Source organism: Ascidiella aspersa, chromosome 4 (assembly GCF_963924565.1).
Source record: "Ascidiella aspersa chromosome 4, kaAscAspe10.2, whole genome shotgun sequence".
In the NCBI taxonomy this organism is placed as follows: domain Eukaryota; kingdom Metazoa; phylum Chordata; class Ascidiacea; order Phlebobranchia; family Ascidiidae; genus Ascidiella; species Ascidiella aspersa.
The window spans coordinates 27250239-27265781 of NC_139450.1; the positions used below are offsets into that span (position 1 = coordinate 27250239).

Here is a 15543-nt window from a genome sequence, read left to right on the forward strand (position 1 = left end):
GTACAGTATTGTGAGTGAATGAATTGCACGACAACCCTATAAGTAGATTGCCTAACATCCACGTTTTTTCAGTTGCGTAAATTGGCAGAATACAGGCTGTAGAGTCCGGGCCGATCTCGGGACTCGACGAAATCGCACATTTGGTCGGAGTCGGACTTGGGTTATTTTTCCCCGAATACGCAGCATTGCAACTAGCACTGCAAATTCTCTACTAAATGCTGTAGTACGCAAAAGCAATAAACACATTGATTTGAGGTGTCTGTACCAATGTAGCTTTTAAATTCATAAACAAAATCACCGTATTAAAAAAATGGAAATAGTGTACAGTGCTTCAAGTTGCCTCAAGTCCTTAACGGATTGAATCAAGTTTGCATAAAAACACGGTTCCGCGGAATTCCGTCTAAAATTTAAACAGCTTACCATCCGAATCGAATTGAAAAATCATGCTTTTGCAGCTAACAACTATACCAGAATACCGTGAGAGAACAATTTAATCTGATTATATTTATAAAAGTATTGTAAATTCGTCAAATAGTTTTCTATGAATATTCTTAAACGCGGATGCAAAGCGGAAAATAAATTTGCGACCAACCTTGTAGAAAAACGCCAGAGCTGAAACTGTTTTCCGCGCTTGCGTTCGGTGGTTGTGTACAACAAGAACAAGTTGTTCAGCTATAAAATCAAACTAACTAACAAAATTTCTTATTTTTCTAACTGAAAAATAAACACATTTACGTAGCATTTTACAGCAATAAACTAAACATACGCGTTTCCAACAATGCTACAATTGATGATTTGGTGTAAGTTTTAAAATACTCTTAATTCTAATTGAGCAAGCTACAGGATTCGGGCTGAGGAAATAATAATAGTTTAGGCAAAATTTGGTCTAGTGTTGCTTGGTTGAAAAGTTACTAGATTGCGCATTTTTAACATTCATAAATTTTAAGCCAGTCTCTGAATCTTGAGCAACTCTCAGTCTCAGTATGTTTTTTTCGGAAACAAATTTCGTTAATTTAAAATTGAGGATAATATGACAATATTGGGCGCTGTTCTACAATCCTACTACCTTTTTGAAAGGCAATAAAACGAGTTGTCAATATTGAAACTGCATAGGATATATAAATATGGGAGTTTAAATACAATAATAATACCTTACCAACCTGAAAGCTAAACACTAACCCATACTTAACTCAAGCAATGTACTTCTCTAAACCATTAGTTATGTGGTAGGATTCTACAGCATCACCCAAATTCATATTACTCCCGACTGCTTTTTTGTTTTCTACTGAAATTAATTACCACACTTCTTATCAAATAAATTTAGTTAACACATTTTGGGGCGCTTATTAACACATTTTGGGGCGCTGATCTGTAATCCTACCACTTTTTCTTTGAGCTATATTGCTCACATTATTTGGGTTGGCCATTGGGGTGCGGATTCGGGTAGGTCAATTATTAATATTAAATGTATTCTCACATGTTTATTTCTTCCTTGCAATTTTAATTTTGTTAACTCGTTACTTTAACTTTTGTTACTAGTTTTTAACAAAAGATTGCATACAAAAAGTAATATATATGCTTATTTAACAAAAACTAAGAAACCTATTTGGCAACAGATTGTTATATATTTATTTAATGCTGTAATTTACGTTTTCACAGGTGTACATCTAAATTGCAGAGAAGGCAATTAAAATTGAGCTGTGTATCTATAATGCAAAATAGTAGAAAAATAAGTAAAAACTATTGGTTGTCTAAAAATGTTTAAACTAACTGCCCAGATTTTCCTAAAAGCTTCCACTGGAAATTCATGTGGTATCTTGCCAAGGCAACTGTTTCTTTCTCCGGGATGTAACACAACGTACAATGACCAACGAAACAAAGAGCAAGACGGAGGAGCGAAATGGGTCATGCTGTTTTTTCCCATCGCCGGTTTTGCGCTTGGCACTTGGCAAGTCAAGAGAAAGCAGTGGAAGTTGGGTTTGATTCGTCAGCTGGAAGAAAAGACAAATCAAAAGCCACGGCCCTTTCCAAGCAACCTTGACACTTTGGCTGACCTTGAGTATGTTCCGTTAACTGTTAGAGGTCAGTTTGATCACAGCAATGAGATCTATATTGAGCCACGAAGCCTTGTAAAGGCACATCCGGAAAGATCAGTAGACTCTGGGTCACTTATGTCAATGCAGAACAAAAACATTGGAATGCAGGTTGTGACGCCTTTTCACTTGGAAAACTCTGACCTGACGATTCTCATCAATCGGGGCTACGTTCCATTTTTGAACAAAGATCCTCAGAAAAGAATGGAAGGCCAATTAACGGGAACTGTAAACCTGACTGGCATCCTAAGACATAATGAAACAAGGCCACCTCTTTCACCAAAGAACAAACCAGAGCTGGGTCACTGGCTTTATAAAGATTTAGATGACATGTCCAAGCTAACAGGGGCAAGTCCGATCATGCTGGATGCCATTTACGACTCGTCATTGCCCCCGAGTGCCCCGATCGGTGGCCAAACACGGGTCACACTTAGAGACGAACATCTCTCATATATTGTCACTTGGTATGGCCTATCTTTGGCCACTGGGATAATGTGGTATTATCGATTTGTTAAAAAATGAAAACCTGACCATATTATTTCCTAATGATTAACAAAATCTTTCATATATATATATATATATGTATATACATATTTCAATAGGTTAAGTAAATATGCTGAATCAAAACAGTGCATTTTGTCAAATTATTTGTACTTTTGTTTATTTCAGGTTTTGTAAATTTGTATGGTAATTTTAAGTAGAACCTACCTTTCTGTAAAAAACCTGGCAAAAGCTGTTGTGGTCTTCACTGTTTGCGTTGCCTTTCTAGCAGCGTATTTCTACCACTTTAAGGGGTGAGTAAGATTGCTTCGAATAAACCCCAATTGGTAAATCAGTCAAGGTAACTAACGGTTTGTTTAAGACTCCCCGGCTTGGGCAAAAAGTCAACTGAAAATCATCGTTTACCAACAATGGCATCATTGGCAAGAGAATGTTTCATGATCACTCCAAAAGTCCAGGCAACTGCCACGGTAGAAACGAATGTTATCTAGTATTTTTCTTGATAAAATTAAAAGTGGTGATTGTCTAACATTGTTTTGTTTTTTTAATTTTAGGTCATATTTCTTCATGGACTTGGTGATCAAGGGTTGGTAAATTGGTTTCTGTGCTATATATTTGTTTGTCATGAAATTAATGCTTTATATTTTTATTTAGTGCTGGCTGGGCTGAGGCTTTTAAGGAGATTAAGAAAGACCATATTCGCTACATTTTTCCAAATGCGTAAGTTTGTCTTGGGTGTGCCCAGTATTAAAAACAAATCTTTGAATAATATAAAAATTAAAAATTATTGCTCTTTGGATGCTTTTTTTTACTCATTCAGCATTCTGTTTTAGCTGTATATATATATATATATTTAATATATATTCATAGAATTAGGTTTGACATTCTACTATATCTAACTAAAACCACCATTTTCTAATAAAATCCACCACCAAGAATTAGACTTCATTGTTACACTTTTTACTTTTAGATTTTAAGGGTGTTTTACATGAATAAATTGCCAATGATGTGACTATATCTAAATTTTGTATTATCTGTTTTTTGTTCATCTACCAAGATAACTACATTTTTCACCTTTTCAGGCCATCAATACCAGTGACGCTCAACGGAGGAATGGTGATGCCTGCATGGTAATTTTTTTTGTCACATATTATGGAAACCTTTAATGTGCAACTGTGTTCCTACTTTATTTGCAGTTTTTACAATAGAGCACATTTTAATCAGTGTTGTTACTAACTGTAAAAGATTTTAAAATGTCTGCAAGCTTTTGTTGCTTTTAGGTTTGATTTAAAAGGTTTATCTCCGCAAACAATGACTGACGAAGAAGGTATAAAGGCAGCGGCTAAGAAGGGTGAGATTTGTTGAATCTTTTATCAAACTGTTAATTTTTATTTCTCAATTTTTTGCTCCAGCATTTTAAATTAATGTTTTGCGACACATTAGATTTGTTATATAAGCTTCATTGTAGGCTAATTATAAGAATAAAAGTGTAATTAAATCAAGATCTGAAATGCAAAACATCATGGGGGGTTTAAAACGCGCAAACTAGTGATATTACTAGGTTTCCGCTATAACGTCACCCTTGGTATACGGCTATTTTTTGCCAACTATTTACATGCAAAATGACGCTACGAGTTGGTAACGTGTAAGATGTTTGCTTTAAAATGTCTGTTAGTTGAATCTTACTTTAACCTCTACCATTAAGTCGCTTTGTTGTCTTCTCTGTTGTGCCATGTACGTACACTTGCGTTGCTTGACAATTGTTCTAGAATCAAATAAGTTGACTTTTCGCAAACTTAAAGTATTTTTCCCAAACTAACACCCGTCTGGAGCATGATTTCGTATCAAGCAAACAGATACAATCTAAAAACTTAAAGTTAAGCGTCATAAGTCAACGCAATATATAAGTGCACTCTATACGATACTTTATTTGTCATTAAGAGCGCGTATTATGTAATGTTGGATATTCAGTTTGACATTGCAAAAACCGAATTTTTGGTCAGTAAGAATCGAACTTTTGTATTTAAAAAAACAAGACCACCGCTACGATGATAGCTATTAAAGGCAACCTTTTTATCATAACTATTTAGTGTAGGATATAACTTAAAAAAAACGTTTTTTTTTTTAAAACGCTGTAAATATCTTTGTGTTTTGAAAAGCTGATAAGAGTAGCAATAGGCAAGGATGCCTTACGCGTCAAAATTAATCAATAAAATGTTATAAATCGAGAAAAAAAACGTAAATGCTTATTTTTGCTAATAAAACGCAATTAGCCGTGGGCCTGATTTGCACAGGTCTGTCCTAGAATATAGCAACGGCATAGAATCCGGTACACGAATTTTTATATAGCAGTGAATCGAACGAATACTTAAAAAAATATTTTTATTTTTGTTATTTGTACGGTAACCGTTAAAACTAAATCGGCCTTTTCGTTGAGCAGTCTAGATCGGAGGTCACCGAACTTTGAAGATGGTGATGGCGGGCTGAATAACCGTTAATGTCGGAGATAAACAGATAAAAGTTATAGTTAATCAAAATATAAAGTGACCTTACGAAATTGTCGTTTTGTTTTAAATTTTCTTAAAGTTTAACCTATAATTTTACACCCGACAAACATTTCCGTTAATAAAGTATTTATAAACGGATTTGGGGATCATCAAATCGAATATGTGGCGGGACGGAAATATTCAACCGAAAGCCGGAACTGACCCGCGGGCCATAGTTTGGAGACCCCTGGTTTAAATCAGCAAAACCCATATTGAACCTATAGGTTTCGTAACCATCTGCTTTTGTTTCAAGCGCCTAATACATCGTGTATTGTTTTCAGTGGATGCGATGATCAGGAAAGAAACGACCGATCACGGCATTCCAAGCACCAGGATTGTAATCGGCGGCTTTTCAATGGTAAGTTAAGCTAATCTATTAATAAACGCGGGTAACTGCGGGTTACATGGCCTATAGGATTGTACTAATGTACTTGGCCACTTTTTCTTTTCATTAAGGCTGGTCTCATAATAAAAGCGGATAACTGCGGTTTACATGGCGCCTATAAACTAAAACCATCGTATGGTTATGTAAACACATTCATTTATACATAGGGTTATTTAAACATGCAAAAAATAAAACTAGGACCGTCGTTCTAGACTTTGTTATGCTAGTTCAGTAGGAACTGGTCGGGTAACAACCATAACACTATTTGTCATTGCCTGCTGCACGCTCTTCGTACGCACAGCTTCGTTTAAAAGCGATCAACAGCCCGTATTCAGCAACCGAAACATTCATATTGACAATGTGTATATTCTGTGACCAAGGCCTTCAAGTCGTACTGGAAGTGATAACGGTACACATCTAACTTACCTGTTTAATTTGAAGTTGTAGTTAATTCAACATGCAGTGCGTTTAGTAGGAAAACATAAGAACATTAAACTGCGTACATTGATATAACAACTTGGGCAGAAGCGGCTATGGTCCCTTCCACTAATATAGGTGCCGAAATCGTTGACCTGTAGATGACATCGTAACACATATATCTGCCTGCAAATGTTTTTGCTGGGTAATTGTTGCCGAATAATAGGTGCTCTCCTTTTGCGTTACTTTTACATTACATCATAAGAAATAAGAATACGAAAGCCCATGTTGAAAAATGAATGAAGAAATATTCGAAACGTTCAAAATTCTTCCTACTTCAGTATGGGCTTTGATATTGTTACTACGTCTTACTACAACATCCAACCATTTTGCTCCAACGAATGAAACAATACATAGTACAAATACCAAAAAATGAATAAAAGAGATATTTGAAACTTTCAAAATGCTTCCTACTGCAGTATGGGCGTTGATATTACTACTACAACCTCCAACTTTATGCTTTAAGGAGTAAAGCAATGTTGTGTTCTAACCCAGGGAGGTGCGCTCGCCCTCTTCAGTGCGTTAAAGCACCCGGACAAGCTTGGAGGAGTGATTGCTCTCAGCTCATGGCTTCCCATGCACGATTCCTTCACCCAAGTGAGTTGTTACGCTACACCAGGGCTACTCAACTGTCGGACCGCGGTCCGAATGTAGACCTTTTCAGTGTTAAATCCGGACCTTATCTGTCTCCGTATTTACTTATCAATGCGATGTAATGAGTTTTCGCTTGGCAAATAATTGCTGCTGTTCATTGAAAACCCCTTTCTATTAACGGACATTACAGAATTCTCAAGGGCATAATTTATGTATAATCTTTAAGAAATCCTGCCCTACACTGACTTTACCCATAAAAATATGACCGCTTAGACTTTTTGGTACCGTTTTTGCCTAAAAATAAGTGTCATGATTTGCTTTTAAACAATTTGTTTTGGCTATTTTTACCGTTAAAAACGAAATCGCCGTTCTTTTCCGCTATATAATTTCGTGCATAAGGTAATTTTGCAAAACAAAAATTTACCTCTTTATCGGCATCCGTCAGAATTGGTAAATAGATTGCTGCACCCCTAATAGGATTTTGTTCAGTGGTTTACTGTAATGTCACAAAAAAAAGGAAGTGGAACCACATAAATCAACTGTACACAAAGTAGGAGCTTGTTTTATTTATTGTACTTCAATCGTACACAAAAGTTGTATCAAGAGGCCTACAAATTTAGCAAAAAACAGGTTCTTGTAAGATCCAAAATATTTCTCGGTACTTTTGAGCATTGGAAATGGCACCCCGGCTGGGAAGCACTAATATAAACAAAAGGTTTTGTTGTTCCGTTACTAACATAAAGTGCGTCCAGAATCGCTCGTTTTTACCGTTTTCCACAAGCAGCTAATTTCATTCATCGCTCGAAAAAACATTTTGCAAATTCTTGCGCCATATATTATTGTGCTATGTATAGCGAGATCCCGATTCTAACTGATCGCAGCGCCACTTTTTTGACATATGCGTGAGATGAGTAAAGTAGTAAGACGACTCCTATTACGCGCCTCGCATATCTGAGCCGGTTATTATTAGATCTTAAGTAAACTTAGAAAACTTCGTGCTATGATTGCGCGGATAGTTTGGAGGAAATACTACAGGCCACTTTTCAACGGCCAGGCTCCCTTTTGCAACCGTATGTTTTTTGCTTTTTACCCCGCCTCGGCCAAGTACTAGTATAGTCGCTTTATTCAGGGTTGTTCCTCAGCAAAAAATTACTGGCTATCAATCAGCACTCGCCAGGACGAAATAACACTCGCCAAATTTTTGGCACGCTGTCTGCAAATTTCCGTCCTAGCGCGGTCATTTCTTGGGTTATCGTTAACCTGTATTTTTCTATACGTAAACACCAGATAGTAAACTTTAGATTTTGCGCGGGAGAGACAATTTTGCAGCTTTAAATTGCGCGGCTGTAATAAAGTTATCTGTAAAATTTGCACGGCTGAAAATGGAATACTATACTGAAAACTGTTAACGCGACGAAAGTTTTGCGCGTTTGAGCGATTTTTCGCGGCTGACTGAATTTTACGTTGACTTTACATGAAATGCGCGGCTGTGACCGCGGCCGAGCGGGTACTTTCCAACCTATCGTAAACATTTGTTTTTACAAAAGTTTGGTCGTTTATTTTTACGCATGGATGAACAAACGAATGGGTGAACAAACAAATGAATGACCTATAAAGCAGTTTACGCTTAAAACAATGTTTTTCAGCCGAAGTATTCTTTAGTGAAAAAATAACACTGTCAATTCCTTGCGCTCTCTTTTTTTCGTATTCTGTTTTTTCTGTGCTTCAAGGACGTTTCAACCAGTTTGCTTCGCGCCACAAACAAAACGCCACATTTCGCCTAACACTATACAACCAAATGCACCAGAGGTTCTGTGCGGCGCGATGCCCTATAGTGGGTCATTTCTATTTTTTAAGGGCGTCCGCAATGGTTTCGATTCGTATCTATCTTAAATACAGTATAAAATATTTACATACAGTTATTCAACATACTTACGTAGACTAATTACTAATGCTCAGCTGAAGTTACACAAGTAGGCGATATTACAAATATCGTAGTGTTCAGTGGTCCGTTTTAGTCCCTCATTTAAAAAAACATTGCTTATAAATATTATTATAAGACATTTGCTTTGAACTTATTGTTACCCAAAACTGCACGTCCAATAAACCAAAGGCGTCAACGACGTTGAAGTTAAACAATAAACCACATAACTGTTTACCACTGCAGCAATTACTTCTTTGATTGTTCGCCGGTAAACGATTTTTTTAAACGGGACAAAGAGTCTTTATTACGAGCTTTGAACGTGACTTCGAATAACCTTATTATTTGTGTAGTGTTGAATGTATTTGCACCTTAGTGTTTAAGAAAATATTTTTAGTAGTGGCGCTTAACACAAGTTGTCCTGCACCAACTAATTAAATTTTTCGCCGAAGCGAGTGGGTGTAAATCAGCACTCGCCAAGAGCAATTTGTACTCGCATTGGCGAGTGGGCGAGTGCTTAAGTCCAACCCTGTTATTACTACGATACCTTGCCATTTCACAAAGCACTTCTCATATTAGTTTTAACATGGTCGAAATGCAACCAGACACATGATAAGACCTATAAAGCAACAATATCTAAAGCGAAATTATCTATATGATAGCACGGTAAAAATAGGATAAATAAATAGTAACATCTGCGTTACAAAAAGATCTAACTAAACCTGTCAGAACATGCACAAACTCATCAAAAAGAGATCTAGATGGTCTATATAGCACACAAAACTGTAGGAAGAGGGTATATGAAGCATATTGGGGGTCACCGGTCTAAAATCACCCGTTTTTGTATCAACGTTTGGGCATCCTAGTTTAAACGAAGCCGTATGGGCGTCGCTGTTTTGGCACCAGATCCTTTGCCCTTATTTGAGGTTAGAATTTTTTTTTTAGGATTGAAATTATTAAGAGAGTTAGATATGAAGTTAGGAGTGTTTTCAGATTAAACAAAAGGTTGTTTGTGTTCTATCTTTTTCTGGCCATTTAGGTCTTATTCCGGCGGGTTTAGGTCTTTTTTTGTTCGATGTAAACCTTAATCCATCTATTTGGGCTTAGTCCCATATTGCGCAACTGCATAAAACTATACACGTTTCTTGAAAATCAGCACTTTATTTTTATAGTCAGTGTAAGATTTGCAAGTTTTTTAAAGTTGTTTCATGTCAACCCATGGTCGACATGCGCTAGGTATTCACGAGGCTGCCTAAGCTGTTGCTTGACGTGTGGAACAGATGACAGCCTTTCCGCGGGAGTTTCTATGGGATTGATAATGATCGTTCATCGTCCGACTAAAGCTGTTTTGTTGAGCTTTAGAAAGTCAGGAAGTTGCCATGCAGTTTGTGAAAATTTTCGAAACGGGCTTGTTTTTTAATTGCAACTTAAAATTCGTTTGCTTTGGTCCATTTTTTCTTCCACTGTATGAACCGTAAAAGTCTTAAGGACAATTTCTAAAGTAACCTGGCGGAGATGGTACAAAGGCATAAAACACTCATAAAACTGTGAACTTGATCTAAAATATAGCAGAAAGGCAATAGCATGTTACCCTAAACATCTATTATCTTGCTGAAATAAAAAAAAGGGAATCAGTTCCACTATCGGTCGGATCTCGTTAATTATTTACACTGTAAAATTTCTGTAAATTTTTTTGTCCACTCGTGAAGCTCCTACACCCTTTCACTGGCCCCTTGGGGTCCGCTAAAATGTCATGTCACCCTTTTAGGTGGCTAAAAAACTTGAAAACGAACAATTAGAGCTGGGTCGATCTATTAATATAGGGATAATATCGGACGATATTTAGCTTCTACCCATATATCGGTATCGTTAAATTTATACGTTTTTTTAGTACTAAAGTATAAATTTTCTTTTGTCCTTTTAACAAAAAAAATTGTTTAGCATCATGTCAAGTTATCATGCAAAATAAGAGTTTAACGAATATAGGTAGATAAACTTAAAAGTTTTTTTCATTTTATTCGATTAATTTCAATTTTGACTATTTCCAATTTACAAGTTTGTAAAAAAGATCGGTATCGGTTGGCAAAGACGTAACAAGTCCAGGTCAAGTCTTTTTGAATAAATAACAACTCAAGTCCCAGTCAAGTCATAATTAAAGCAAGTCAATTCAAGTCAAGTCCTTGTTATAAAAATACATGTTAAGCTGTTCAACCCGTTATTTGGACTTGAATCAAGTCAAGTCATTTTGCCTAAAATAGTTAAGTCAAGTCAAGTCATTTTGCCAAAAAGATTTAAGTCATGTCCAGTCATTTTGCCTAAAAGACTTAAGTCAAGTCATTTTGCCCAAAAGACTCAAGTCAAGTCAAGTCATTTTGCCTAAAATTCTTAAGTCAAGTCAAGTCATTTTGTCCAAAAGGATTAAGTAATGTCAAGTCATTTTGTCTAAAAGACTTAAGTCAAGTCATTTTGCCCAAAAGACTTAAGTCAAGTAATTTTGCCCAAAAGACTAAAGTCAAGTCAAGTCATTTGAAAACTGTGACTTAAGTCATTATTACACTGACCTTTAGTCAAGAATCTCTAAAGACGAACAACTGTCCTTCAAAACTAACCACGATTTTCTTGTTCCGGTGCAACAGAACAAGGAGGGATTCTCGCTGAGCCAGCAGCGCTGCGACATTTTCCAGGGTCACGGAACCGACGACCCCATGGTAAAGGTTACCTTCGGCCAAGTGACAAACACCCTGCTCAAATCGCAGAGGGACGGCAGCGTTACGACCGAGTTTAAGACTTACGACCAAATGGGACACTCGTCCTGTCCTAAGGTTTGTGTTTGGCGCCGAGTTTGCGCTTTTGGAAGGTATTTTTTTTTTACTTTTTCAACTGGCAGGCCACTTTTGCTTTTTTTGATAAAGGAGGACCGTTGTTTATCAAGGTACAATTATTTTTTTAACATCCAAATAAGTACTTAAACACATGATTTTCCTGTACACAAGCTGTCAAATATTAGTTTTTTCCATTAAGTCCATTGAAAAGGATGTGTTCCACTTATTGTAATATGTAATTACACAAATTAAAAATATGTTGCGTTGACCCTCTGAAAATTCCCCAAATTCCCCAATTCGAGAGCCAGTATCTTTACTCGTGGTGTCTAATGCTTCATTTTTTTCTGTCGATTAACTAGATTTGAGGCATAGTAACGTCCGATTAAAGACCAAATTTACTATTGATTTGTTAAATTTGCACAATTAGGTTTAAATGGACCATATGTTTGTTGACCAAGTTTCTAAGCCGTACAGGTTTGTCACACAATCTTTGAATCTTTAAAAATCGTTGAACGCCTTTAAATTGAAAGTATTGAAAAGTTTTTAAAAAAATAAGTTTTTCTGTTTAAGGTCTTATAAAACTTACAAATTAAAAAAAAGTATTTTAAAACTCTTTGAATGTCTTTATATTTTTTCATAAAAAAAATTGTGTGGCAACCCTGCCAGCTGCCATCTTCCCACGTTACTAAGCCATAGTTTGGTTTTGCCAAAATGTGATTTTTGTTTCCAAAAGAAAAACGGTTCACTAGTACTTGTTTTTTAAGAAGGGCCGACATGCTTGTTTATGGCGCGATCACACATAAATTGCTGTATAACACTACGCATAGTTTAGTCATGCGTAATAAATTAGTAACAGACAAACTCTTTTCAGCTCGTGATTTGCATTTTAAATTCAGTAGGTCAATAAATAGACGCACTGAGTGGACTAATATGTGGAGAATTTTTTAAACGCCAGAGTACAAGGAGTAGTATCCTGTTGTGGAGGCTAACAACTCAGTGGGTTTGCAAAAGCATGTTCACAAACAGGGGCGGTTCCAGAGGGACCAGCTATCCCCGCTCAACTTTATTTTTGTTAAGATTACTTTGTAAAACTTTATTTTTTAATTAGATCCGTTATAAATTGCCAGTTTAAAAGGAAACTATTCAAACTCAAGGCACTTCGCATATTATGACTTGTTGCGCCGTGTAACTCATAAACTCTATAAAGTGCTATTACTGTTGAATTAGAATCTCTTTTATGTGCCTAACGTATCGCTTATCCTTTTATATGGAAAGTTTTGTTCATAAGCAATTTTTTTCAATTTCAATTAGCGACCCTTATACTTTTTTTGCTCGCTGCGGCCCGTCTACCATTCTGGGTTGTGCAGGCTTTTTTTAGGCAATGATGCCATAATGGGGAAAAAAATATAATTAAACGTATGAAAAAGTAAAGGCCATAAAGCCTTGTCGTTTTCTAATCTAATAAAAGAAAAAACAAAAGACGTTAAAAAAGGTAAAAGCTAGATTAAAAGATTAAGAGGGGTTTGTGTTTTTCTTTTCGAGTTGAATTTCTTTGATGCATTTCATGTGTTCTTCTGGCATTTGTATACTGACCGAAAGGCAAATGTTTTGACCGGCGTCTTGATTTTTTTCTACTGGCACCTTTGTAACGTAGCTTGCCCGGCAGGAAACGGTTTTGGGGTGAACGACTGGTCATTGATGTCAAAAGAAGTCACTGTTTCCTACGATTGTCACTTGAACTCGATATTCTTTGGATGTGTTCAGTGTTCTGGTCAACGCTAGTTTTCAGGATACTAGGCATTTTTGCATAATTTAAGTTGGAAAATTTAATAGCGCTAAAGTTTTTGTATACTTCTGTATGCCGAAGAATAAACTTTACTGCTGGTTTCTTAATTTAGCGTTAGCAATGGCGACCACAATTGTACGTTTTTTGTGTTGTTTTTTTATTTCGATTTGTTTGTGTGTGTTTAAATAAGCCTATAAATTCGCTTAAACTTTTTGTAAGCCCAGAGTGAATTAAACACAAATAAGATAACAGCATCAGTAAGTCGAATGTAATTACTATGAGTCAACTCTTCGTATTGTTTCCGCAATTTTCGCGTATTAAGAGATGATCTTGTTCAGAATCAATCTAACCAGATAAACCAACTGCAGTCTTCGACCTACAGTAATTTTGCTCCATCGGTTGACAAGCACCTCCTTATACATGAATGTAGCAGCACTCACATCTGAAAACTTCTTTATTTTTTTTAAATCCAGTCGAAAATCAAACCCCTTTGGAAAAATCTCTGGCTTATAAAATCACCAAACAACGAAAAACAACCATTTTATCAATTTCACGTTTTTCTTGTTCACGCAGGAAATGGAAGACGTAAAAGAACGACTGGACAAGTGGTTGCCAGTGCAATTTTAAAAGAAGCCACTCCCAACCAACTCAAGACCTTTATGGCGACGTCACGTAATTCTACGTCACCAGAGACTTTACAGAAAAACTGCTCGTGCAAATTTTTCCTCTCAGGCCAAATTCTCCCGTTTCGTTATTTTATTCGTCGTTCAAACTCCCGAAGTGCCATCGATTGCTTATCGCTGTCCGTTACGTATCCGTGACGTATTTCGGAGTTCATGTGACGCATTCTAGCATTTGTATGACGTATGCATGCCTAGAAGTGACATTTTGACAGTTGCTGCTTAATTCGTGATTTTTGGCCCCTAATTAGTAAATCTGGCACACATTTTGGTGAGACGCTTATTTTGTCTTTGACGGATAGCTGCATTATTTATAGCGGTAATAATCATCAGTTGTTATTTTGCTGCATAAAACTTTAAACAAAAAACTGCATAAATTTAAGAAATACTACCGGACTTGCATTTTCAGCCACATACCCGCATTCTACTTTTAAAATTCGCTAAAACTTGGAACGAGCTGTCGATTTTTGTAGACTAATTGTGCTCTTATTCCATTTCTAAATAAATTTGAGGGAGCTAAAATATACTGCTAAGTCTAGTCACTAGCCGCAGGTATCCAACATTTTTCATGCATTTTCTAATAGCATCGCTTTTTAGGTCATTTTTCAGCACGCTAAAAAAACGCTTCTCTTATTGCATTGTGATTAGATACTTGCGTCGTTTGGCCGGCTCATTTCGCTGTATGCCCTAGTTTTAGAATGTTTTTTGTAAAGCATCCCTGTTTGAGGAGTCTGGCCGAATCCATATTGCGTCTTCTATGTTTTGTTAGCATTAAGTCCGCTATATTTGCCGCCTATATCGCGTATCGCAATAGACCTCGCGAAATTTGCCGTTTTTTGTGCTGATCGGTGGTTCTTAATCATTTTTACGTACTTTTATACCAAACCTTGGACGCTTTCGCATCATTCAATTATAGCCAAAGGAAATTAAATATAGAATGTGAACTGTTTGTAAACATCGTAAGATATATATTTGCGATTTAATGGTTCGGCTAATTTCTTCACTCGAATTTAAAGTTTGTTACAAAGCGAGGTTTTTACACGAAAAGAACGGGCTTTAGCATAAAATGAATTTATAAGGTTAAAAAAAGATGAGATTGCGCCAAACAACGTTTTACGTTTGAAAAGGCCGTAAAATTAAAGTGCATCCTAAAAAAACCCGGAAAAATCCCTGATAAAAGTTTTGGCGAGTATTGGACGACAATCGAGTTTGTGTTTTTCTATGCGCGGTGTGTTGGCCGTTTTTGCGCCTTTGTCTTGTATCTTCTGCCACGCTCTTCATAGCCCTGCTTTGCCTTGGCGCAAATACAAAAGACGCCAGGCAAAATGTGTCGACTCACTACCAGCATATCAAAGTGCCAAATCCTACAGAGCAGCATGTTGAATTGATTTGTGGTTGACCTGGTCTTTAATGCCTTAAAAAATTTACGTTTTTTTAAGATAAGTCCAGTTTAATATTTAGTGTGAGAGCCGTGAAGAAATTGATTAAGGAGCCCGTCGCCCTTAAACCTTGAAGTCTAACGGTTCAGTGTTTGGCAAAACACTATAAAAAATGTTCTACCAACTATCAAATAGGCAATTTGGTTATTAGCACCGCCACAAAACGTATGAAAAACTACTTAAAACTATGTATTTTTGCAGGTAGCCTACGTCGTTTCGGTAAAAAAAAAATTCATTTTACCAGGCCGTCCTGCCATCTCCTTAAATGTAGCAAAACTGGCATTTCAGTTGCATATTTG

The 15543-nt window shown here is 36.5% G+C and overlaps 2 protein-coding genes across 2 annotated transcripts; both read left to right on the forward strand.

The window, feature by feature from the left end:
• Positions 1-1682: 1682 nt before the first annotated feature.
• On the forward strand, positions 1683-2715 carry LOC146157247 (surfeit locus protein 1-like). The gene has a single exon (XM_083386508.1). It carries the CDS (start codon positions 1758-1760, stop codon positions 2613-2615), a length of 858 nt encoding a protein of 285 aa, XP_083242634.1. The 5' UTR covers positions 1683-1757; the 3' UTR covers positions 2616-2715.
• A 26-nt stretch (positions 2716-2741) lies between these two features.
• LOC146157248 (acyl-protein thioesterase 1-like) lies at positions 2742-15306 on the forward strand. The gene is made up of 10 exons (XM_083386509.1): positions 2742-2887; positions 2956-3064; positions 3149-3180; positions 3249-3314; positions 3677-3724; positions 3875-3945; positions 5422-5498; positions 6498-6599; positions 11154-11339; positions 13699-15306. The coding sequence occupies exons 1-10, from the start codon at positions 2778-2780 to the stop codon at positions 13750-13752; spliced, it is 855 nt and encodes a 284-aa protein (XP_083242635.1). The 5' UTR covers positions 2742-2777; the 3' UTR covers positions 13753-15306.
• Positions 15307-15543: the final 237 nt, after the last annotated feature.

Bases quoted from the DNA above. Each gene is read 5' to 3' on its own strand.
- LOC146157247 (XM_083386508.1), top strand. From the start codon at position 1,758: ATGTTTAAACTAACTGCCCAGATTTTCCTAAAAGCTTCCACTGGAAAT.
- LOC146157248 (XM_083386509.1), top strand. From the start codon at position 2,778: ATGGTAATTTTAAGTAGAACCTACCTTTCTGTAAAAAACCTGGCAAAA. The intron at 3,065-3,148 runs GTAGAAACGAAT...TTTTAATTTTAG, and splicing joins AAGTCCAGGCAACTGCCACG to GTCATATTTCTTCATGGACT. The intron at 3,315-3,676 runs GTAAGTTTGTCT...TCACCTTTTCAG, and splicing joins CGCTACATTTTTCCAAATGC to GCCATCAATACCAGTGACGC.